Source organism: Pseudophryne corroboree, chromosome 2 (assembly GCF_028390025.1).
Source record: "Pseudophryne corroboree isolate aPseCor3 chromosome 2, aPseCor3.hap2, whole genome shotgun sequence".
In the NCBI taxonomy this organism is placed as follows: Eukaryota; Metazoa; Chordata; class Amphibia; order Anura; family Myobatrachidae; genus Pseudophryne; species Pseudophryne corroboree.
In genome coordinates this window covers 439,051,723-439,078,346 of record NC_086445.1, presented here as the reverse complement: position 1 = coordinate 439,078,346, position 26,624 = coordinate 439,051,723, and the positions used below count along the sequence as shown (strand labels likewise).

General features: G+C 37.1%; 1 protein-coding gene across 8 annotated transcripts in view; it reads left to right on the top strand.

The window, feature by feature from the left end:
• Positions 1-26,267, top strand: part of MSI2 (musashi RNA binding protein 2) — a 1,055,328-nt gene extending 1,029,061 nt beyond the window's left edge. For 4 of the 8 annotated variants that reach the window (XM_063953648.1, XM_063953646.1, XM_063953644.1 and 1 more), the window contains 3 exons: positions 185-393; positions 5,041-5,118; positions 13,572-26,267. In XM_063953648.1, the coding sequence (XP_063809718.1) occupies positions 185-393; positions 5,041-5,082 (251 nt within the window). In that variant the 3' untranslated portion in view covers positions 5,083-5,118; positions 13,572-26,267. The remainder of the gene's footprint in view (positions 1-184; positions 394-5,040; positions 5,119-13,571) is intronic. The other 4 variants (XM_063953647.1, XM_063953645.1, XM_063953642.1 and 1 more) reach the window with 3 other exon arrangements.
• The last annotated feature ends 357 nt before the right edge of the window (positions 26,268-26,624 follow it).

Here is a 26,624-nt window from a genome sequence, read left to right as displayed (position 1 = left end):
GCTTTTCTAGTGGTAGTGTGGGCCTATGTTTCCATTGAGTATGTGCTCCTGTTCCGCATGGCCTTGATTGAGTGTTAGAGGTCAAACAAAGGTTGCTATTTTCTAGAGTTTGGCTGTTTTCTTTGTAATAACACAGCATGCTATGCTTCTGCCCTCATACTTGGCTTTATTCTCTGCACACTAGTCCTGAATAGCTACAGTGCTCAACCGAATTATGGCGCACCCGCTTCCCCGGCAGGCACCAACCCAGCTCGACCAGGTGGATTTCCAGGGGCCAACAGCCCAGGGCCTGTCGCCGATCTCTATGGAGCTGCCAGCCAAGACTCTGGTGTTGGTAACTACATTAGCGCAGCAAGTCCTCAACCGGGCTCTGGCTTCGGCCATGGAATTGCTGTAAGTTTTCTATTTATTAATTTTTCTATTTATATGTTGATCTATGCCTCTAGATAATAGATATTTTGGTCAAGCAGGGGTAACATCAGAATTCCCTGCATTGCTGAAATCAATCTCTCCTATTATACTCATTAATGTACACGTCCACTGATTATCATGGTACAATTCATTAGTATCAGTGATATATGTAACTGCCTGATACTTTTTTATACATGCTCATCTAACCTTTCCAGTTGAGAAAATTTTTTGCTCACCATCTGACTGAGAATGGGCATGGATATGTAGTGTTTACTAGGCCGATATTTATCTCTATGTAATAATGGGGACATAAAGAAAAAATTATATGGATCTCTTTTCTGAGTCTATTAGAGGTCCTCCTATTTTTGTAATAATGAAAATGATCGATGGAGGTTTTTCTCACTCGCTACTTGGGCAATGAATAAATTGCATGCACATTTTTTTTTATTATGTGGCTCACTTAACCTATTGACACAAAAAGCATTGTTTTATATTAGCCACTGAGGTTACTAATAGACCTGTTTCAAAACTGCACACTTCACTGCCCAAACTGTCTCTTCTCTCTTATATTATGAAAGTAATAGAAAACTATTGGCTGATATCTGTTCATCCATTAAGGTCAAAATGAACATCTTTTACCCAATATTTGGTCTCAATCTTGGGTATTTAACCTTTATTGGCCATGGCCACCTTGACTGGTAGGCTCTATGCTAGATATGTCACATAGTATTTTATAGGCTTACACCACTGCCCAGTGGACCAGTAGATGAGGAAGCGTAAATTTCATCCTTTTAATGTCCAGGATTGACAGTTCTGCAGTACAAATTACTGCTCAAGTTCTCTTAGTAAATCAGAGATTTTTGAAAGTGATGCTGCAAGTTACTGTACATTCCACAGCTACTTGCTTATTATTTATAGACTTAAAAATATTTTCTGTATTGCAAACTGTATTATCACTATACAAAAATAATTTCTTTTATATTGTATTTTACTAGGGCAATTAAAGTTCTTGTACTCTTAAACACACAGTTTTAAAACATACATGCAAAGGTATATTTAAATGCAGCTATTAGCAAACCTTATAATGCTGTTATTTAAATAACCATACAGTACATGGTGGTCTATGTAATTGTATTAACCTTATACAAAGCTTTGCTGTAAAAGTGATAGTAATACAACAGCAGCTTGGCACCCAAGGTCTATTGCATTGGGGCATTGGTATAATCAGACAGGATGCATCTTTACACCCATTTAAAATGGTTTCTCTTGACCAGTCAGGGGACGTGATTTGCAAAATGGTAAAAATGTCATGCAGATACTTAAAAAATAATTAAGCAGTGAAACCATTGGTTGTTTAGATACAGTAGTGTGAGATGTAAGATGCATGAACTCACCCAAGTTCAATGATTTCCTGTGTGCTTCAGGTGTCTTTGTCCTGCAAGAACCTCTATTCATACAGTATGAGGAGAGAAACAGACCAATAATATCCAGATATCTGAAGTCTCCCCAATCTATACAAAAGCAAAAAAAAAAAAAAATCCTTCATTGAAATACATGAAAGGGATTTCTAACATATGCATGCATTTTTGTGTTCTAATGTGTAACTAATTTTAAAAATGTTACATTTACTATTGTGGTCTTAAAGTTAGTTACTAATGGCCATGTATTTTAAATCCAATAAGAAAAGTACATGTTGTTCTGCTGTGCTGCAGTGATCCATGAACCTGAATGGAAATGTATTGGCCAATTTGCATGCATTATGTTTCAGACCGCAAAGTGTTCTTGTTTGCTGTATGATGGCATGAATGTGCATTTAAATTTTCAGAAGCTGCCAACCATAACCCTTTCCCAATGATAAAAAACAAACAAATACATATATTGCATGGCAAGTGGAAGATATTGTTTAGGAAATTAAACTTACAATCTTTTTGTTCTACTATATGTATAAGCAACCATGTGCATTTAGGAAATCGCTTTAGAATTCAACGAATATACGTGGTGGTGTAAGGAAAGGGGAAATTCCAGCCTTTCCTATTGCTCACAGTAGTGAATTTGTTCTCACATGGCATGGGCTGGCCAAGTTATTGTCTGAATTCATCTGAAAGCTTATTGACCACGGTGATAACTGTTCCTCTTAATCTTCCGTTCCTTTTACTTCATATTATAGTCACCGCAGTAGACCATTTACCATCTATGCAAAAAACTAAATAAAATATATGTTTGTATATATATATATATATATATATATATATATAAAAAAAATCATATTACAGATAGATCCTCATATATCATTTTTGCACGCCAGGTCACGTGAATGTCTGATAGCGTTGGCCATGTATTTTGAGAAAAAATGCTCCTCTTTGCAATTTAGTGTGACTAGGATGCACCCAGAGTCTTTGCTGATTAATTTGATATGCAACACTTCTATATCTGTGTGCGACTGAGTCTCTGAACCTGTATACAAAGTGCTATGATGCAGCGGCTGGGCCTTTTTTCCATGCCAAGTGACGTTGTGCTTCAATGTGTGCGAGTCGGTCACACACAGATATACAAGTGTTGCATATCAGATTAAACGGCACAGGCTCCTGGTGTGACCTAGTTACATTGCGTTTTGACTAAGCGCAATTTCAGCAGAAAAGATACCCAACGCTAGCAGAGTTGCACTGAACCTGGCAGCACGTTCACGCCAGGCTTTGCACGCTGCGTGCAATATTGAGGCTAGATAACACATCTGAATATTTGTCATTTCACTGATAATTTTCTCTCTTTTTTTTTTTTTTGTATCTGCCATCTTGACAGCGCCCATGCAGTGCACCCTCTGTATAGCTTTTATCCTGGGCCCTACAATATGTCTGGATATATGCCATTGTATTGGGCACTAATAGGTTACCAGTTTATATCTGAGGCAGAAATTCAGTTACAAAACATGAACAGCCTCTTTTCTTGAGCCATGCCTCCCATGCTGCATACTTTGTCTTATCAAGGTCCAAATTTCTAGCATATATTAGGGGAAAACAATCACAGAAATAAATTACTCTTTTGTAGTTGACTGTTTTGTCCCTAATGTACTCTTTTTATCTTAGTAACTGAATCTCATGTATATGCATTTTCTGTATGTACAGTATTTACATGCAGTGTGCTGTATTTGTTGGGTGTACTGTAAGTTATAATAGTCTATATAGTGACAGAAGTTCTTGGCACTTACACCTCAGGAAAAATAAACACAATTGTTTTACGGAGTGTATATGTGTCTTTGTACAGAATGGATGCAAGTTTGTATACAGTAATACTGTATGCAGCATAGTACAGTATCTATAACTATCTGTTATGGGATTAGCAAAATTTGATGCACTATTGATTCACAGTTTAGATCGCATGAAAAATACGCATTTAATTTTGTCACAGCAGAGCTGATATTACACACTAGCTTCTGAAGCATGGACAGTTGAGCAGTAGTGATAACATGGGGTATGCATAGTGCATCTTTATTATTCAAAAACAGGACGGAGATGATTTGGTTTACTGAATAAAAGGGGATTGCTTTACAGTAAGGCCTCTGCTCCTGTCCCACTTCCCTCCAACCATAGAATACTTTTTTTTTTTCATCATCTTTTTTTTTTTTTTTTTATAGAAAACATGTTGACACAATAAAAAAAGAGAACATCCAGTGTGACATCAGCCAAGCTGACAGTATTAGACACAATAGACTTTTCTACTTTTGCATTACATCTGCTTGCTGCAGTAGTTAGAGCCTTATGGGGCCTATTTAAAGAGCCTCACTTCACAATGAAGCAAACTCAGACAAACCAAACCTGCTGTGCACAGTAACTAGAGTTTTGTAAGCCTCTTATGTTTATAGGTATAATTCTCACATAAAATAAGAAAAACTATTTCCCATTGCTTCCTGTTCTTTTGTTTGTTTTTCAGAACTTTTCATACTGGATCGCCTTCTAAATAGTATCTACGTTTTCATGTACAGTGTCAGCTCAGTCACTAACCCTTTGCACCTGGTTATATTCCTCTTCCAATTATCATGTCACTATAGTAACCTTAAAATCTCATTTGCTTTGTTTGTACTATCAAGTAGGAAACATTAGCATTCAGCTAACAACAGTACTAAGGTAATTTATCCTCTCTCAACCTTCCAAACTTGTCTCATTTCATATCTCACCTAGCGCAAAAGCCCTCTGTGCGTTTGAAAGCTTGTCTATGGTGACCTACGGGCTGCTCAGATGAAAGTACAGTTTTTGCTTTTTCTAATACTTCTGTGAAGGCCATTACAGTGCACAGATGAGGGGTGGTTGGCAGCATTTCTTAGTTGAGTTTTCCTTATATTTTTGTGATACTGACTTAAAGGTTAAGCCGTCTGTTTTGCTGTAACTCCCAGCAGCCACTACCACTGCCTACCTCTAAAGACAAAATGTTAGAAATGGCACAAATTGTTAATTTTCTTTTGCATTTCTATCATTTATATATCTGTGCTGTGCATCGTTAAATACATCGCCTACAAGTGTACAGCATACAGAGTGAAAAATGCACATTCATGCCAACCTTGCAGTGTCTAGCAGAAATGAAGCTGTCTTCTTGTTGAATAGGGTACTGACATACTCAACAATTGTACAATTTTAGGGGCCTTTGATTGCAACGGCTTTTACAAATGGATACCATTGAAACGTTTCAGGTGGTTGGTTGCCATCTCACTTTAAGGTATTCTAATTTCTATCATTGTTATGTTATGGAAATATATACATGTAATCTGCTGTCTTCTATATTCCTTTATCAACTCATAAACATGTCACCATTGTTTTAACCTTTCGGTGCCTAACATCTGTGTCGCCTTTCTTTCTACTACTATACGCATTGGATAAATCAAAACTCCTTACGCCGTTCAGTATTGATATTCAAAGATGATGGTTTGTATATGGTAAGGTAACAGTAGGTGAGGGCTGTACACCAAACGATTACTGCACTTATTGCCCATTCCTACAGCCATATCTATGAGGTCACAGCCTGGTGATTAAATATTTTATTTTCCTTTATTTGGTGTTGTATTATTCTGTATCTTATTAATTATATGATAAACTAATTAAGTATTCCTTGATAATAATGCAAAAAAACATAATTTGAAAACTGAAGTTTTACAATAACACATATTAAGCGGTGTAATATAAAATGAATGTTAGGAAATCTGTATGGGCAGAAATCCCCCCTCCCCCGCAAAAAAAAGAAAAAAAATAGATGTAGTTACATATACGTACATAGGTGGTCATTCCGAGTTGTTCGCTCTGTAAATTTTCTTCGCATCGCAGCGATTTTCCGCTAATTGCGCATGCGCAATGTTCGCACTGCGACTGCGCCAATTAAATTTGCTATGCAGTTAGGAGTTTTACTCACGCCATTACGAGGTTTTTTTCTTCGTTCTGGTGATCGTAATGTGATTGACAGGAAGTGGGTGTTACTGGGCGGAAACTGGACGTTTTATGGGAGTGTGTGAAAAAACGCTGCCATTTCTGGGAAAAACGCGGGAGTGGCTGGAGAAACGTAGGAGTGTCTGGGCGAACGCTGGGTGTGTTTGTGACGTCAAACCAGGAACGAAACTGACTGAACTGATCGCAGTTGCCAAGTAAGTGTGGAGCTACTCAGAAACTGCTAAGAAGTGTCTATTCGCAATTCTGCTAATCTTTCGTTCGCAATTTTACTATGCTAAGATTCACTCCCAGTAGGCGGCGGCTTAGCGTGTGCAAAGCTGCTAAAAGCAGCTTGCGAGCGAACAACTCGGAATGAGGACCATAAGGTGCAAAACAACTTTATTTATTTCTGTACCTACATACTAGCATAGTAAATTAATAAGACATGACCCGCTGCTAAATATTGTTAACACTTATAATTAGATAAGCTAATTCTACAGTGCAAGAGTTTAATTTCAGCAATCCTCTTTTTGTATAATTCTTAACTTCCTAATCATCTTCTTAATGTGTCCGAAACTTGTCTTTTTATCAATATAAAACCCATATTGAATCTATGAATGCTCAAATCATTGCTGTATTCTAATAAACACTGTACTTTTCTAAACAAAGGCTGACAGCTTAGTGCCAGTGCTCAGAGAATGCCACACTGCATAATTAAGCAAAGTGCCAATAATGCAGTCAAAAGATGACATTTTTTCTTTAATAACTGTGGAACAATTACTTGAAATTTAAAAATGTTTAAACTGCTAAATTAAATTTAAGACATTACCTTAAAATAACAAATGTGGATTATAGCTAATTTTATTTCATTTGTACTTTTTCTCTATTTAATTATGTATGTGTCTTTTTGCTCTTTGCCATTTCTTTCACATAGAAAAATTTACATTAAACTGTTTCTGTTTCAAAATTCAAGTATTGCCATTTGCAGTGTATAGTACATTACTGCCTCACAGCACTGAGTTTATGGGTTTTATTCCCACCATGGCCCTAACTGCGTGGAGTGTGTATATTCTCCCCATGCTTGTGTGGGTTTCCTACCACAATCCAGAAATATACTGGTAGATTAATTAGCTCCCGACCAAAAAAAATTAACCCTAGTGTGTGCATGTACATGGGCAGACTAGATGGGCCAAGTGTTTCTTATCTACCGTCAGTTTTTTCCATGTAATACTGCCTTCACCTGTATACTGTACATTTCAGTAGTAAGTATCCTAAGAAATAATAATGCACTTTTGTATTGTTCAGACGGATTTCTAAGTTTCAAAAACGAGTGCTAAGGTATGTACATACCTTAGCGCTCGTTTTTTTGAAACTTAGAGATTACTTATCATACTGAGCTGCTTACACATACAAATATACAGCGCAGTTGTGTTACATTTCTTTAATTGTTCAGAGGGATAAAAATGTGTAATTGTTTGTGTACGGGCAGGGCTGTATTGCGCCTACCTTCCTGGTTCACACATTTAAACCAGGTTTTGGGCTCTTAACTACACTTTTGCAGAAAAGATAATACAAAATAAAATGTGTAAATAATTGATAATAGTATAATCTACTGTATATGTCATTAAAAAAATTCTATAAATAAATTATGCTTCCCCTGCTATATAACTTCATATAGCTATAATATAAAATAAATTATAAGGTATTGTCAGTTCTCTTATGACCATCTTTGCCGAGACCTAATTAGCCAAAAAAATGTCTAAAGGTAGAGCTGAGTAATGCAGCAGGAAACAGCAACTTACTGCACTGTTGTAAACTATTTGACATATGCACAATGTGGTTTTGGGCTTTCAGGTGCAAACACAATGAAAAATACATTTAAGGCTTTTGTTTTTTTAACAGGAGAAAGGAACGCTATTTATTATGTGTAGTTCTTATTGGCAATACAATTGATTTTGTTTTCAGTCTCCATAAAGCTCCATTCATTTAATTTCCTTTTAAAGTCATCTTTCATTGTAGTGTTAGGCAGCCTCAGCGTCACCCCTCATTTCACAGCACCCTAGGTAGTTGTATAGTGGTTGCTCCGACATACCTCCCAACATGTTCTAATCTGAAAAAGAGGGCATGGCCTCAACAGGAAGTGGGTGTGGCCTTGCAGCATGTCCCCCTTTTATATCACTCTGGGAACATACCCAGAACTCCTGTAGATGCTGGCCCGCACTCAGGAACTCCCCACACTGTGAATAGATGCCACAAGCCAAACAGTTGGGAAATATGGCTTTGGCCCTGTGTACAGAATCTGACCCTACTTTCTATAATATACTGTTACTGACTCTTTTGGCTCTTGTTAGTAATGAATTATAAGAAACACCATCTATATATCCATAAAGGATATCTGGCTCAAAACAACAAAGTTTGGTTGTTTCTAACGAATTTTCCGATTCCCCAGACCAATATTTTTGTCCAATGATCATCTGTGTTACAAAGCAGCTATGTACATGGTAATCAGGTGACCATTTGGACCCATTACGTAGCAAGCAATATGAGAGCATTTTTTTTTTTTAAATATATATGTCTCCATGCTTCACCATAGTACCTCAGAGATACGAAGGAAACACTGGCAATAAGCACAGCTTGCTTATACCAGGAATGTATGACACATTAAACGGGAAATTCGCCCGAAGCCTTTTTCATGCTCTATAAACAGGACTTTACCGCAATTTTTTTTTTTTTCGGGAAATCCAACTATAGCTCATTATTGGCACCTGGAAAATTATCTGTTTTGGGGCAAAAACACTTAGCATCCGTCAGAAGTTCACGGACTATGAGTTTTTGCTGCTGCAAGCACGAAAACAAGGTTATTTTCTGGACTTCTTTTTTTTCTTGATAAGTGTCAGGCTGACTTTGGGGCTAAATGGATAGCCCCAGGGTATCGGTTAGCCTGCCGCAATTAAATTCCCCCCTTAGTAGGACCCAATAAATATGGGAGGGTCAGTATTCTTAGGTGAATATCTAAGATCTTGATCTCACTGGCACTATCAATGGTCTGTAAAATCATAAGAATGGTTATTCTCAGGAGAATGAGACTGTCTCCACTATCCTTCCCAATCATGTATGCTGCTGGTAATGTGGGTTAGTATTACTTTTTGGTGACTTATTTTTAATTCTTGCCATTAAGAAATGTATACAACTGAGAGTTCACATCTAATTTATGGCTTAATCTTTGTAGTAAAAACAACATTATAGACATGAATGGTATAAGGCTTCTGTATGATGCTTTCCCATGCGACTCATGGTGGACACGTAGGGCCTAATTCAAACCCTGACACAGTCCCGATTCAGTACAAGTAACCAATGGGTTGTATTCTGCGCATGTTTGGAGCTGGAGTGAACATGTGGCGCTGCTCCGGTTGCAATGTAGAGTTAGCCACGGGTGTGGTTCATCAAATCGACAGTATCTAGATCGACAATGTTTAGGTCGACCACTATAGGTCGACATGGATGGAAGGTCGACAGGGTTTCTAGGTCGACATGTGCTAGGTCGACAGGTCTAAAGGTCGACATGAGGATTTTATTTTATTTTTGTGTCGTTTTCTTCGTAGAGTGACCGGGATCCCAAATTAGTGCACCGCGTCCCCTGGCATGGCTCGCTTCGCTCGCCTTGCTTCGGGCATGGTGCCTTCGCTACGCTACCGCTTCGCTCGGCACACTTTACCATTCCAATCGTAGTCCACGTGGATCGTTAAGTATGAAAAAATTCAAAAAAAGAAAAAAAATGTGAAAAACTCATGTCGACCTTTAGACCTGTCGACCTAGCACACGTCGACCTAGAAACCCTGTCGACCTTCCATCCATGTCGACCTAGTGACTGTCGACCTATAGTGGTCGACCTAAACATTGTCGACCTAGATACTGTCGATCTTCAGACCGGATCCCGTTAGCCACAGTATGACTGTCAGGCTGCAGGCATTTGGGGTGGAGCTGGGGATTGGCTTTCAAAATGGGGATATGCCATCTCCATTTTGGGGGTGCTAAAGCCTACGACTGTGTGCCGGGATGTAGTTTCTCTGGCCCCAGCAGCTTAGGTGAGGGTTGCTCAGATGCCCGATGGTCGTGATGTGGATATGATGCTGTGTTTTCGGGTGCAGGCACTGGATCTGAGAATCCAGCTTTGGGCATGTTTTTACACAAGACTCCGCCTGTGGTATTAGAACAAATTCTCAAATCTGCTGCTACCGAAGAATGAGCAGTGACCCAGACTGCGCCCACCTCTAAATCAGGCCCTAAATCACTCTTGGTAGCAATCTGAAATATAGACATGCTCTGTCTCTTTACCACAGATTAATAGAATTTACAATAAGGTAATCATTCTTCTTTAAGAATTGCTATGTTGGATGCTGGATGTTAGGGTATCATAGTAATAAAGCCTTACTTCTTACAAAAACAGACATTTAGGGCATATGCATATTCTTCAGAGCACCCCTGCTTGTGAAGACTCTTGCCTTCAATTGCCCCTACAGTATGGATACCTGTGATAGCTTATCTGGGCTGTTTATAGACCAATTATAGTTCAGGTGAAAGTCCCTTTTGCACTCCCCATTAAAAAAAAAAAAAAACAGTACTGTTTTTTTGTGTGCACGTAATAAAAATGTACTTTACCTATATGGTGGTTTCTCTGCATTGAGGGACCTCTGAAAAAAATCGAACCTCCCTGGACAGACAGTGTCTTCAGTTGATATTCAGTGTAGGAGATAACATGGTCAGGAAGAGGCCTGTTTGTTTCGGAATATAGCTAATGTCTTCATCATACAACAAATGTCAACCAGACTTGTGCCTCCTGTGTTGCCTCCTTCCCTTGTGTCTTTCCAGCCTTCTGCCCCATCTTTCCAGCCTGCAGTCTTTCCAGCCTCTGCCTCGTCACTCCAACCCTCCTGTCTTTCCAGCTGCCAGCCCCGTGCCACTCCAGCCTCCTGGCCCCTGTCACTGTAGCCTCCCGCCCCTTTTTTTAGCCTGATGTCTCCTGTCTCTAGCCTCCTTTCAATCCATCCTCTAGTGTCATTGCAAAAGCTAACCCTGCTCAATCTAATGTATTTTGTTTAATGTGATTTTTGGCTCTATTATACTTTTAAATACAGTTGACTATTTGTCATAACTACTAAAGTATCGGCTTTGTTTTTGACCTTTGCTAGTTTATGAAAAAGTGTCCTGATTATATAATTTTATCATTGTTATAATTTAATTGAACACTTTTTTTTATAACGTTACTTTTTTTGGGGGGGGTGGGGGGTATGTCATCCTCCTCCCCACCCAATTCTCACATGGCAATTCCTAATGCTCACATGGAAGCTTGAAATCTACCCCCACCCCAGTTCTCCTATAGAAGTCTGCCCCTCTCCTCCCACTTCTATCAGGGAAAGGGATATCTATGCAAAATGTTTTGCTCATATTGCCATTCAATTATACGTTCATCACTATTGGCTATTATGAGATTATTTTGTTGTTTATCAGCTCATTTCATGTTGTATGTTACAAAGTGGAATAACCACCTTATTATGCTAAATATGCATTATCAACTCCGTCTATTTACTGTAACAAGGTACCACACAAATAAGAAAAGCAATACTTCACAAGCTGCTTTTTGCACTTGCCAGCGATTACCTTAAAAAATAGCAATAACCGGATGTTTAAATTCATCACAGTGTATTACTTTGTAAATTCTAGTCATTTTGCATAGATGCCAACATCCTTGTCATTCACAATGCACTTCAAGCACCTCTTTCAGGAATAAAATGTTTCTGCAATTTTCCGTGAAGTATTAAACTAATTTTCTCTTGTGAAACTAAATAATATTTAGGCATTTGAGCTGCTTCCCCCATTTTGAAATACTGCTCTGCTACAGAAGTTTTGGAATTCACTAAGTAGCTGATTTGATTCTGCCTGCATTTCATAAAATATACCTTTTTTCTTTTTTTTTACAAAGTGGGCACTTTTTATTTTTTTATTTTCAAAATTTTGAGGCTAGGGGTTCTATTGTTCCTTGACCTAATATTTAACAGACATTGTTGGATATGGTTTATAGATCCATTGCCATAAGTATTAATAACCATTTATCATTAATATTGTTATGTGTAGGTGAAGTTTGTGCAACCACTATTTGTGTCCTTTTAAGCTGATGATATTAAAAAGGGACCCTATCATTGAACTAACACATACTACACACAGACACATTTATTTCATCATATTTGTAACTCTTTTTATAAAATTATTAAAGTGCCCTTTGCTCATGCTTTTTAGCAGGAGAAAAGGGTTTACGATCTCCCCTTTTCGCTTTAGGCAAAATGCAAGTGCTGGCCCCATAGCTTACATTGAAGTCCGGGTAATTATCTATTTTAAAGAACACACAATAGGTTTGCAGTGCACTTGCACTGCTTCATGCCATCAGCTCCTCAGTCATACCAGAAAGCACATGTGCAGTGGGCAAGGAAAGTATTATGCGATCTTTCGCAAATGCAAAAGACCACAAAAAGATGCCACTTCAGGCACCTTTTCTTCTCGTTGTAACAGACCTTTAGTGCAACATTCCTAACATTACAAAATATATAAATATGACAAATTAAAAAAAGGCAATTTCACTAAATGCAGCATTTTTTAATGCTGTTTTTTTGGCTTTCTTTTCAAATAGACCCCTTGGTGCATTATCTACTTTTACATCTGTGTGTAAAATGATTGGATAACAACACAAATAATTAATAATTCATATATTGCATGACTTAATGTAGTCTGCTGGTATAAATACACTTTTCAATAGCTTATATCGAATTCAGTATTACTAAATAATTATCTGCAAGAATGGTTAATTATTTGCCTAACATTCTCTTGAATTGTTGATCTCATTCTTTCTCACTTCCCACTCACTGTTGGCTTGATTTGACTGCACGTTACTCCCACATCAACATCAGACTATGATTTTGGTTTGTGACTTTTCTTAGCTGAGTTCAGACATATTTAATTTGCCTAATTAGTATTTGTCAAATGTGTGTTTTAAGTAAACAAATTCATTTTTCTTTTCCCAACCAAGGTAAAGTGTGAAATGTATAATTTTACCAGTAGAGATTAGTTGATCTTTCCCTGGAATGCCATATGGTAGCAAAGTCATTAAAAAATAATATGGATTATTAATAAGTACTTTTGGAAATGCTAGTTTCACTGACTTGTTTAAGACAGATGCTTTTGTCCTCCATGTAAATAACTAAATATTCTTAGATAATCTGATATCATAGACACATGAAAATGGTTAATTAAAAAAATGTTGTTTAAGTTCAATTTTGGTACAAATCTATAAACGAACTTTGCTTTGTTAATGAAATATTTCAGAATATTTTCTTCTGTTCTTTACATTTTTATTTGTTAAACTAAAACGTGGATTCTTATGACTGTTTATTTGCTTTATTCCCCAACTATGTTAAAATATTTTGCAAATTAATTCATATTTTATTTAAGGTTCAAGTAAAGTTGTACTAAAACATATTTATTAGATAAGCCTAATGGTTTTGAATGTATGAGGTGAAAGTGGTATTGATTTATTTCTAGGTAAACAAATACCTTTAAACGTGAAATCAAAGATCCATAAATAAAATGTATTAATACATTTCTCTTTGGTATAAAATACATTTGCAAACCCTTTTTTCTTTCAATATTTTGCACCTGACGATTGTATATTATTGAGTTTAATTCTATTTTTCCCTACTGTAGAATTTGTCTGGATGCCCAGGCAAGACCGGGCGAAGTTTCTGAATGGTCCCACGTTTGGATGATGTCATCAGACCTTGAGTACTAAATTATAAATAGTACCAGATATAAACACAGAAACACAACTGGAGATGGCATTCTAAGGACTGCAATTGTTTCAATCTCGTCATCTCATGAACCTGCTGTACTATATAGAGTCTACAGCTTTTTCTTCACAAGAGAACTATGTGCAGACAGTTATTGCTTTCGTTGTTTGTCATTTTTATTTTCCTTTTGCATTGGGATTCTGAGGATACCTATAAATAACCCTTATGCTTAATTTTAATATTGCATTTAGTTAAAGTTAACCACCTTTAGGGGTATTTGTTGATTTATTTTTGTTTGTTTTTTTTATTTTCATTTTCATTATTATAATTATGGCTCAAAGCAGAGATTGAACTTTTAACACAACTTCGGTACCAATCATGTAAGAAGAAAAAAAAATACCTTAAATAACCCTCTAAGACAAGATATATAGTGTTGGGTTTTTAGCACATGATAAAAGTTATTGTAGGGTTTTATTTGGTACTGAAGAAAAGATTCAGTTTCATGATGTACATAGTGTAAAGAAGGAGCAGCTGACTAAGGTGATTATGTAGATTTTTTTTGTGATGTCCCTTTGTTAAACTGATTATATCTATTTTCGGCAATAACTTAAGGACGAGAAATTTTTGAGTCCTCGGTTTTCTATAAGTGCTTTTTTTCTTGTTAAAAGAGGTGATATTCTAAGGTTTTATGAAATTCATTCTTAAAACAAACAGAAGTGCTGTAAATAACCTTCCATTAACTACATGTAAACTGTTAGGAAAGAGAAATAAAAATATATATATATATTTTTTGTGAGGGCAAGCACTCTACAGCATCTCTGAACAATACAGGGGGAAAAAAACAGCATTGTAAAGTTTAAACCCTGAATGAGTTGCCAAGATGTGCCCTATTAGTTAGATTAACACTGTTAAATTTGTTGTGTAGGTGTTTAGACCTGATAACTGTACTAGTGTCATACCAGCATATTACCTATTTAAAATATGTGCACAGCTTAAAAGTCTAGTTCTATTTTTGTTGTTTTGAGGATAAGAAAAAAAAATTACCCAGACAGAAAATGAAGCTACAATTTTAATATTTAAAGTATTTAACATTTGAAACACATCATGTTTTTTTATATATATTTTAAATTGCTGTAGATCAAATAATTGTCCACTCATTTCAGCTGCTCTGTGTATTTGTAGTCCTTTTCTTGAGTTAAATTCTTTTTTTGTTGTCTCCAGTGACTGACACATGCCATATAGTAAAGGCATCATCCACCATATGTTACTTATATTCGTTGTGTTCTCTTAATTAGGAATGCAAACCATTTGTTTTAATACCTCAGTGCTCTAATTATCACAATAGAGGAGATAAAGAATAATTTATTATAGAAATAATAATAAAGGTATAGAACATCATTGCACTGTGACTGGTAGGGAAAACTGACAATTTCCTATTTGCACAAGCTTATTTTGGCTGTTTTATATTTGGTCCTCTCCTGGGGAAGCTTATGAAGGATATTTTAATTTTGAATATCAATTAATAGGCCTATAACATCATCCTAGAAATACAACTTGGTATACATGGCATTAATGTACTGTTGTAGGACTTTTTTTTTTTTTTTTTTATATCTATGCCAAGTTTATTTTAACTGTTACATGTATAAAATTGGTACTTTTTTTCATACAGCCAGTACAAGACACTGAATGCTACATTTCTGAAACAAAAGCTGCTGCACTCCTATTTTTATAAATGTTAATAAGGTAGTGATACCATGCGTAAATTAGAATCAGTATAGCAAATAAGTGAGGGAGGGAAAACATGCTGACTTAAAAGGATGGTTTTATTTTTTTTATCTTTGTTTATTATCCACAATTGTAAGTGGAAAGTAAGTTTTCATTTCAACTAAATCTATTTTTTTTTTTACATTAAAAGTCAATCATTTAAAAAAAAAATGAAACCAAACAGTTCTATGTAATAAAAAAAAAATGTACAAAAAAAAAAAAGTAAAAACTATTCCCCAAAGTTTAATCTTTACAGTCAGGGGATTTTTTTAAAAGCAAATATTTTGTTATTGTTGATAATGTACTGTACTTCCATATATATATATATACATATATATAAACATATATATATATATACATATTTTCTTTTCATTCCCTGTCACCCCATAGAATATTCTTTTGTCCTCACCGATATCTTAGCAGTGTAAATAGTGGCTGTTGTGTAAGTGTGCTGTCCTGATGCTAACATAACAAATTCATTTTCTCCTATTCTTATAATGAATATTGGTAGATGTATGTAATTAAAATTACAGAAAAACATAGATGTAGTTCTTCAGATTTAGGACCAGTAAGGATAGAACTTTCTCTAATTTAAGATTTTTTTCTTGTGATTTTTTTTTCTTTTGTTCTGTTACTTATTATTTGTTATTTCATCAGTCTGATGTGGTTTCAACTAACCAAAGGTCTCACAATGCTAAAAATGCTGGTAATCTATAATAGGGATTTGCAGATCTCCCTACCCTCCCTTGATATTAAAGGGGAATGCCATACTACCTTAAATGCTAATGCTATATATGCAAAACTGGATTTTTTTTATTTATTTTTTAAAGAGGGAGGCATGGTATATTAAATGATTTTACTAAGATAAAACAAATATTTTTTTAAGAATGCTCTGAAGAAATTGATAATTTGTGTGAATATGTTTTACATGTTTATATACCTTTTCAAGAGTTCCTTTGGCCCATAGATTAATTGTGGAACATGTTCTGTTTCTTATTGTGGCTACCTAGACCAAGGTTTACTCCAGTCCCCGCTCATGTAGTACTTTCATGGTCTTGTAACTATTCTAGCATAAAGCTTTGGTTGTCTCCTTATTTTAATCAAGGACAATGGTCGTGTCTCCCATTAACGGTAATCAAATCTTTTAAGGTTGTGTTTTCTTATTGGACCCTAGGCCTACAACTGTTCTTAATGCCTTTCTTAATGGAGAGATTCAAGCACTTTTACAATTAGAAACCTTTATCTACCAGAGCCAATTAAACCTTTTAGTATATGACTATACATACAATGTATCTATCACACCTCACTGACTGCATTATAATATCTATTGCACCTGTCCACAAGCTGACCAAGTAAAGTTCTTGAAACAGAGTATAATGTGCGATTCTTATACCAAGAGTGCTAAATATAAAATCTGAAAATAATTTCAGAAGGCAATCATGTTACCAAGCTACCTTTTATTAAACATAGTGATAAGGCATGTACAGTATGCTCTAAGTGAAGTACCATAAACCGGTGCAAATTTTGGATGTATTTTCTTATCTACAGTATACTTCAGTGGGGAATGCAGTACAAATTTTTGTTTGCGGTATTATTTTTGTTTAGAAGTGAGACTACACACTATTTCACTACTAATTGTAAGCATACACTTGTTTGTGTTAATTTGATGGAGCTGGGATAATAAATGTTGTTGCTTCCCAACTCCAGTGATTTACCTTGGCTAGTTTATCTGGTACTTTATTCGAGTTTGAAATAACTTTCTTCAGCGAGGATAAGTCAATGGTAATTTCCTGTATATGATTTGTGTATGCAAATATCCAGAAATAAACAATATTTATATGCTCACAGCTACACTTAATAACATCTCCATACATGAATTTCCATCTCCTGCACTTCCTTCTGCTCTAACTAAATGCATGGCTTGCTGCTTAAAGTCAGGAAGTTATTGTTGTAGATCGTGGGTCTTCAACCTGCAGCTCTCCGGCTGCTTTGGAACTACACATCTCAGCATGCCCTGCCACAGTTTTGCTATTAAGGCATACTAAAACTGAGGCAGTCCATGCTGGGATGTGTAGTTCCACAGCAGCTGGAGGGTCACCGGTTGAAGACCCATGTTGTGTATCCTCAGCTGGAGAGCCACATGCTATAAAAATATGTATCATACCCCTTTCAGACCTGGGAATTTCCCTGCTCAGTCCCGGGTTTTTCACCTCTGAAAAAACTCGGATTTTTGCTGGAGACCCCCTTTCACACTACACCTGAGACCTGGGAAATTCCTGGGTTGACCCCTTTCAGACATATGCCTGGTCTGCCCTGGCATTCTACAAGCCAGTGCAGACCAGGCTACTCTCATGTCACATGTCATACACACACAACACGTCACACATACATGTCTTACACATACACATGTCACACTCAAACACACATACATGTACTATACACACACATGCCAAACTCATACACACACTAGGGATGGCCATCGGTGGGTTATCCATAGATGGTACCATTGATGAATAACCTCAATTTTGTAAAACCATCTGAAAAGGAACCATCAATGGTTTTACCCATCGATGGTCACCCCTGCATTTCTGTTAACTAAACTGCAGACCAATCAGATCCCAGGGCTTGGCTTTGCGGTGTCAGGGGGCGGGGCTAAGCTCAGTGCCCTGACACTATGAGGAAAAATATTAAATTAAATTCGGTAGCACTGAACAATCATTGGTGAGAAACCATCTGGTTTTCCCCCCTTCGATGGTAAAAGTATTCTACATCGGTCATAGACCATCAATGATTTTGAATCATCGATGGTCAATGGCCATCCCTAACACACACACACATACATGTCACACACCAGCTACCAGACCTCACCACAACGGCTGTTGCTAGGCTGCGCTGGCTGCTACTACTACATACTGCAGCACCGACCGCAGCAGCTGGCACACACCCCCTCCAGGCAGTAAACGCCAATCACAGACAGCTAGGTGCGACCTGGGAGTAAATTCTTGGGTCGCACCATTCACACTTAACCTGGGTTGTTTACCCGGGATAAAAGACCCGGTAAAAACCCAGGTCAGCTGCAGGGTTGTCGACCTGGGAACACGTTCCCGGGTTGGTGCCTTTCAGGCATACCAAAATCCTGGGTTGATGCGCTTTCATGTGCAAAAACACGGGATTTTGGAGATTGTCTGAAAGGGGTATCAGTTAGTAGCAGAAAACATATGACTTATATCCCAAGCTTATAGTTGTGCGTAGTTATTAGGTTTGCATGTCACAATACGCTCTACATATGTTAATCACAGCACCAAATGATGATGAATTCAGACATTTGCCATCTTGCTGCTAGAGAGTTTACAGGTAAATATTTGGTGTAGGTGTAGTCCTTTAAGTTACATAACACTGCACTCATTATGGTGCAACAAATAAGAAGCTGCCAGATTTGGTTAACCCCCTTCATCAGCATATACTTAACTTATAATAAATAATGGATTCTCCCATAAGAGTCCTCCCTTTATACCTGTGTCTGAAAAGTCATGGGGGGGAAATAACAGCAAACCATCCACGGTGCTTCAGTAGAGTACTATGGAAGAGTTTCCCAGGAGCTCTGGTGAAGCTTATGGATGGATTAAAATTTGATATTCTTTGAGTCCAAAGTAGAAACACCAATTATAACAAGTCCCGTCAGGTAGGAAGTTCTAATATTTTAGCAAATCTTGTTCTGGGTTTACAATCCAGTTGTTCAGATACATAAAATCCAAATGTCTCCCAATTAGAAAAATCTCTACCTGCAACTGATATGCAGTATGTTTTGTTCCCTTACTGGTAATATAAAAGTAGCTACAGTACGTGCTGCTACTTCCAGTGGCAGACCAATTTAAGATGACTATACTCAGTAACCATCTTTGGAATCTGATATACACTATCTGGATTTGTCTCTTACCATCTGCATTGTAATAGCTTAGTAGTAAGGCTGGAGTCACAACTGGGTTTTAGATGCAGAATATATTTCTGCCACTTATAACGCTGAGGAAAAATGTCAGGTATATTTTCTCGAGCAATTTTTTTATTTTATTTTATACTTGCTAGGGAAAATGTTACTTTGTAACTTAGCTTTTTACATCTTGTATGTGACAGGCTGGGGTACTTTTTGACCTGAATTTTACGGTTTATTTGATCTGCTAATTGAGAATTGACCATTTTAGCACTGAATAAAAATAAGTAATCAACCTGTCGCTGTTGTAACAAGTGCTTCACTTGTAAATATTTAGAATAACGTAGAATAATGTTACAGAACTGTTAGGTAAAACCTTTCAAATGTACCTGCCAGCACTATACATGTTTTTGTTTTGTTTTTTGGGGGGGGGTTTACTGCAAGGTGGAAAAGAGTATATATAGCATTTGTGAGCATAACATGCTTTGGGAACAGTATGCCAGCAATCCTATAGACTTCAGTGCATTTTACTGACACACAAAAATATGTTTTCAAAACACAGTTGTGACACCTTGTCTGAGGGGTATTTAAGAGTAGTAATTTAAGTTACCTTTTTTCTATTGAGTTTCAGTTTTTCTTCTAATTGATACTTGTGTTACACTGTAGAGTATGTCTGAGTGTAAAACCTCTTTCTCTGCTGGTTGGAGAAATGATAGTAGGTATCTTTTTAATTAGCAAAAGATAGTTGAGCTAAAGTATGGTTAGGATATGTAATAGGTCTATTTAATAAAACTGACCACTAATGTAAATTACATCATCATGGCTGAGGCATGGAAGTGCAGGTTACATCTAACATGTAAGGCATGTGCAGTGGGAGTTGGTACTCGCACCGTAGAGACAGTATAGACCATCTGGAGAAGAAGATGGGAACAGGAGGCAAGTATAATGGTGGAGGTAAGAGCAAGGGCGGCTGAGGTGAATATACAGTTGACAGGTTAATTTAGTCGGTCTCAAAAGAAATATTTTAGGACTCTTACCTCAACATGTAGTCTTCAGTGTAACTTAAATGATTGACACAAACCAGAGGATTGTGGCTCCTACTGACCAGATCCGGTCAGTCACTTGTTCCTCGTTCCCTCGTAGCAAGGGTTGCTGAACTGCAATTTACGGGCACAGCAATATTGCTTTCACTTCCATGTGCAACTGACCAATCCCATTCCTGTATGTCTGGATAGTTGTGCACATCAACAAATCCTGGCCAGGCATCTTAGAGGCTTTCTATTGAAACAGCTCCTGTGCACTGATGCCCATCTTTATTTAACCAGCATAGTCAGTAGGACTGTGGCTCCCAGTTCCTCGGTAGCCTTGTGCTCTAATGGTCTTGCCTGTCTTTCTTGAAAGATTCACAGAGTTTTGAGGCGGTATTCTATTCTTGGCTTCCATCTGTTTCAAAGTTGATTTGTATTTCTATGTGGAATTCTCACTGTGAATCTTCCAGTGTCTGCTACAGCAGCAATCACAGTGCTCAGTATCTTGCAATGCTCCTGCAGTCCTGCAACAGATACCTGTGCTTTAACCCATGCAACTACAGTGCGTAGTCTCAATCCTCCTGCAATGCTGTAGTTACATCAAGGCTTTTTTTTAAACTTTACTCCATACAGTTTCTCAATATGCCATATTAAATAACAAAAGTCAAAGAATTGATACTTGTTCTGACTACTCTTCTAAATGAAAGGCAGCATATTTTATCAAGGTAAGTTTACTTCTTGTGTGGTGTAAAAACCTTCAAATGTGTACTGTACATGCGCAAAACAAACAATGTGCATAAACTGGGTTACATACAGTACATCTCCACTTGTACCTGTTTGTGTCTGAAGAGGTGGGACAGGGGAGGAAAGGACTTGTCTAAGGAGAGTACAGAAAGGGCCTGTTTGCATAATTGTGAACAGATGCAGACCTGCAAAGAGAAGCCAGATACACCTGTATCTATTGTTTGTGCCCGAGTGCTGGTGCACATACAGGTTGGTCATGATGAGGTACTCTAGCAGCTTCTGATTGGATTGTGGCAAATTTGGCTCTGAAACTGTTGATTTCTTCATTGACTGAGCATAGCTTATAGCAGTGATGTCACTAGGGTTTATGTCACTCAGAGAAAATCAGGACCCCGGGCCGCACCTGGAAAGGGGGAAAGTCCTTGTGGAACGATCCCATTTTATCACTCTGGAGAGATGTCCAGCACTCCCAAAACTGCTGGATAGCCCCTAGACACTGTGTAGATGCCGTGCACATGTTCATGGCATCTACTGTATTCACTTACTGCTCTGCTTTTGATGTCACCTCCTAAGATGGTGTTACCCAGTGGGGTCCGTACCCACCTAGTGACATCACCATTATAGTCCCGCTTATACTTTTCTGCTGGTTTTATTCCTATGTGAGCAAGAATGTTGTGTTATCTGCTATATTATACAAAGCCTAATAGCAAATACATTTTTTCACTATAAAGGAAAGATGACAAACTTCATTTGAGCTTATAACCTAGATATGTCTACACATATGTAGGTGTATGTATAACTGATGCAAACCTGGCACATATGCTACAGGAGCAATGCTGTACGCATCTCGCAATGCAGTGCCGCTCTGCATATGAATGTAAATGCACTAATAGTTGGCTTTTTGTTTTCTTAATATAAATTACATTCTACATAAGTGCAAATCCACATCGGACCAATTATGTATGTACAGTATCTGCACTGGCAAAGATGTCCATCCTTTTCTGTATCAGTTTTTTGTCACCTCTTCTCCAGTATGGTATGTGAAGTTATTCTGTATAAGTAGTGATGAATGCTGTGAATCTGTAAGTCTGGTTGTGACTACAGCTGTACAGGCTTGGAGCTAGTCTGACTAGCAGTGATTCCCATGCACCTGCTGTTCTACACAGATTCCAGCTACTCTATTTCACTTGAGAAAAGTGGTTTAGTGTGGACATTCTGTATTAGTGCCACCTTTAAAATACTGTAGATATTTCTGGAATGCTGTTCAATTAAGCATTGGATGAATCACCTAACATAGATGTAAACTTGAAGCCATGTTATTGTGACTATTATGAAGATTTCTGAAGAACAATAATCTTCTAAATACAAGTACTAAGTAAAGATGATTTTATTTGTATGTAGTTCCTTTAATTAAAAATCTGCATACGTCTTAAAATAAATAGTGTTGTAGGCACAAGAGAAAAAGCAGCATAACATATAGGACACCATTGTTTTATGCCTGCAGTCTGTTGGCTATGGGCTTTATAGTGGTTGTTTGTCTTTAGCCCTATGTCCAGCCACATAAAGGCTCTAGATTATTAATAATGCCTCTCAAAATCTATAACCAGTATGGTAGATTGTACACCTATAAAAATATTATTTTTGGGTGCACAGCTTACACTTATTGATTGGAACATTTATTGCACTCCTTTAATCAGTTTACAAGGTAAGGTGACAGGATGAAGAGAGTCGACCCTGCAGAGCTTGCTTGTGTCTGTATATTTGGCTTCAGAGTGAAATATTGCCATTAGTGGAGTATATTTTAACAATGGGATGGTTTGCTTCTGTGCTTTATTAGTAATTATGAGTAAGTGATTTTAGCATCAGGAAAAATATGGACAATATATTGTCAGTCCAAGTAAGACATAATGAATAACAGGTTAGACTACTCTTTTCAAATACTTTGCTTGAAAATGAAAAGTTTCAGTATAGTTATAAACATCTCTTTTGTTAATTCCTGGCAAATCACAGCCTGTATCAAAAATATGTCCCCCTCTGCCCATGTACTGGGTGACAGTGGCTGAAATAAACATGCTACTAAGGCTTGACCCATGGGAATATTTATAATGTATGCAGGGTAAGCAGGGCACACTCTGAACCCATAGCCTATACTTGTCTTTACCGTGATGCTGCTGTAATAACGGTGAGGCTGGTGCGGGCATCATTTTCCCAAAGATCTATACTTTTGCAGTAGAGAAATCACCAGGCTTTGCTCATGTCCATTAGACTCTGGAATGGTGCTTAGCACATACTCCGGCCAGTGAATTGGGGGGAGGGCGCACTGAGACTGCATACCTGACTTCTTCTCTTAAACTGCCCCTGCCCTGAGAGTAAAGATGAGCAAAATTACTTGTAAATGGAGTATTGTAACGTAACAGGACATTTCTGGCAGTGCAGTAGTGGAATGGCCGTTGCTTTGCAGTCCCATGGAATCCCATGGTGAAATAGCATTAGTACCTAATAGTTCCCATGCGCCGTGTGGCATGTTTACTACTGGAAGCACTTGAGGCCACTTTTGGAATGAGGTGATTCTTTTGTGTAAATGTTTTTTACATTTCACTCCTCTGTTATGTGGATTTGCTTGTTAAACAGCCTGTTTTACAAGTAAATCACCTGGGCTGGTAAATCACTAGATAAGGGTAATGTTTTTATCTGTCTGTAGCTAACAGAGCAAACTAACTAGATTGGTGTAAAACTATATTTAATTCTACAAAGACAGCTTATTATTTTCTACAAATAGCATGGATGCATTTAATAAATGACACCTCTACTGAATACTACTGAAATGATAACATCAAATCACAAATAGTTATTACAACATGGCTGGCACACTTACAGTATGTTACTGAGTGCCTTTTACAGAGAAATGCACAAGCTATACTGGGCATCCATTGCACTTTAAACTAAGAAGAGAATAATCCATAAAGTACGCTTAATTTACACTGTTGCAAAACACTGTTAGCGCAGTAGTTATAATAGAGCTTAGAAAGCCATTCCAAATTAACACTTTTTTGTTTGTTTGAAACCACTCTCTTAAATAGAGACACAGTGGGCTATGTGTTTACAATGCCTTCCAAATGTCAAACTGAAGCACTTCATAAGACCACGGGGCCAGATGGAATAAAGTCTGAGTTGACTAGAGGTGCGGGTTTCCGGCCGAACTCGGATTTTTTTTAAAGTGCCAATCATTTACAAGGCATGGCTTTCCTTGTATGTGATTGCCTCTTTTAAAAAACGTCCAAGTTCGGCAGCGAACCCACACATCTGGCCAACTCAAACTTCATTACATCCGGCCCCATGTTAGCAAAGCTCTATATACTGTAACGGTCTCCCTACTAATCACGTGGCATTTCTGAATTTGTAACAAAGATACAAAGAGAGAACAAAACAAGCAAAGTTAGTTTGGCACAGGTTGAAAACAATAACCTAGAAATATAATGTTTCTCTGTTTTTTATCTTGTGTGACCTGAAAAAAGACCGACTTCAACTCCAGCATAAAGTAGTGATGTGTTCTAATAGAATACTAAGCACTGCATTTCAACATGCTAATGAACATAACAAGCTTTTCCATTGTATCTTATACAATACATTTCTTAACCGGAGACAAACATGTCATTTTCTATACTAAATTCTTATTGAAAACACCAACCAATAGATGAGCACGATCTCCTTGGTTAAAATGAAGTTTGACGTATTTTTTTTTTCTTAGACTCCACGATGTTCACTTTAAGTTGAACTTGTAGCTTGGACTTTAAGGTAGCATGGCTCTGTCTCTATCATCTATTTATCATTGTACAGCAGTTTACAGCTGATGAATGAGGCACATTGTACTAGACTAGTTCAATTGTTGGGTAATTGTTGGTAATGATGACCTGGAAGGTGTACTAATTTGTATTCTATTTTGTTTGTTTGCTTTCAGCTACAATAAAAATGTCATTTTATCCTTAAGTGTGAATGAGGGCTAGGGACATAGCCACACAGATGTTGTACATGTTTGCCATAAACACAACTAAAGCAATATTATTTATTACATCAGCAACGAGTCAGTCATGGTTTATGTGTGATGTATAACTGTTTACAAATACACTAACTTGTATTTATCTTGTAAAACAATTGTCTTGTGTGGTATTCCTTTTGAAGGTGATATTTTAAAGCCTATTACTGATTGTCTAAGGAACTTAACAAATGTGTGATGGTACCAATGGAATGATGCCGTTACCAATATACACTGTACATGCGGTCATGTTTTTGACATCCTACAACTATTCATGAGTCTTCAAAATCTGCCTGTTCAAATGTGTAAACACTAAGATTTCTGTATGTTAAGCAATACTTCAATATACTGTAATGACTTTACCAAAAAATAAACTGAAACAAAAAAAATAAAATAAAAATAAATGTAAAGTTTCTAAGTAACCTAAGTTGCCCACCCAAATGTTACTTAAATCACTGAACAATCAGAATGTACTGTTCTTTAGCTGAATTACAAATTAATTTAATTTATTTAAAAAAAAAAAATTTGGTTTGTTTTTTCGATCTAACAGGGTAGATAGGGAATAAGAAGAAATTACAGGAGTCACCAATGCTTATTCTGAGCTGCACAAAGCACCCAGTGCAGGATATGTGTGCCTCTCTTGGAATGGAGGTAGGCTAGAACATCTAGAAGCTAATGTACATTGGAAGTTCTAGATCCCAAGTTTTTTCTGGATGGAAAGCTAAGCATCACTGGTGGGTCTACGTATCTCAACACAAATGAACCTTAATGGCACTGTGGCAGACCTAGCCCTTACTTTTATACTTTAGTATGAACTGATGAGAACTTTGGTAGTGATTATTTTTTTTATACAGTATATATACTTCTGTATGTATCTATAAATATATATCTCTCAAGCATCGCATCTTTCAGGTCTTTGTGTATGGCTTCTTGAAGCCTTGTTGTAAATTACTATGTGGATGGGGGTCTCTCACATCATAGATGTGGAAAGTATAATTTTATATTTGTATTTTCAAATAAATAAGTTTGTGAAAGGTTTCCATCCTCTACTGTGGTCCAGAAATCAATATGTTTGTCTGACAAAAAAAAAGGATAAATAAAATAAACTGTTTTGAACATGTGTTCTGTGTCATTTTGCAAATATATCCACCTACCAGGGAGTCTGACAATTGATTCACTAACCTCATGTATACTGTGTTTTATTAAAGCAGCGGATTAGGAGGACCTTGAAGTTGCTTTTCCACATCCTACAACATGGGTGGCAGCACCCGTCAGGACCTTATTTTCAGTATAGGCAGAAATAAAATGTAACTAGGATGGCATCCACAGGGGGTGGGGGTATATAGAGAGATTAGTTAATTATCACATTTAAATATTTATTTTAAGATCTGTCCCTGGATACACTGCTATGATAGGTGATGTGAAATTGGGAAGAACTTGCCGGATGTGTGCTGAAATCTGTAACAAACTATC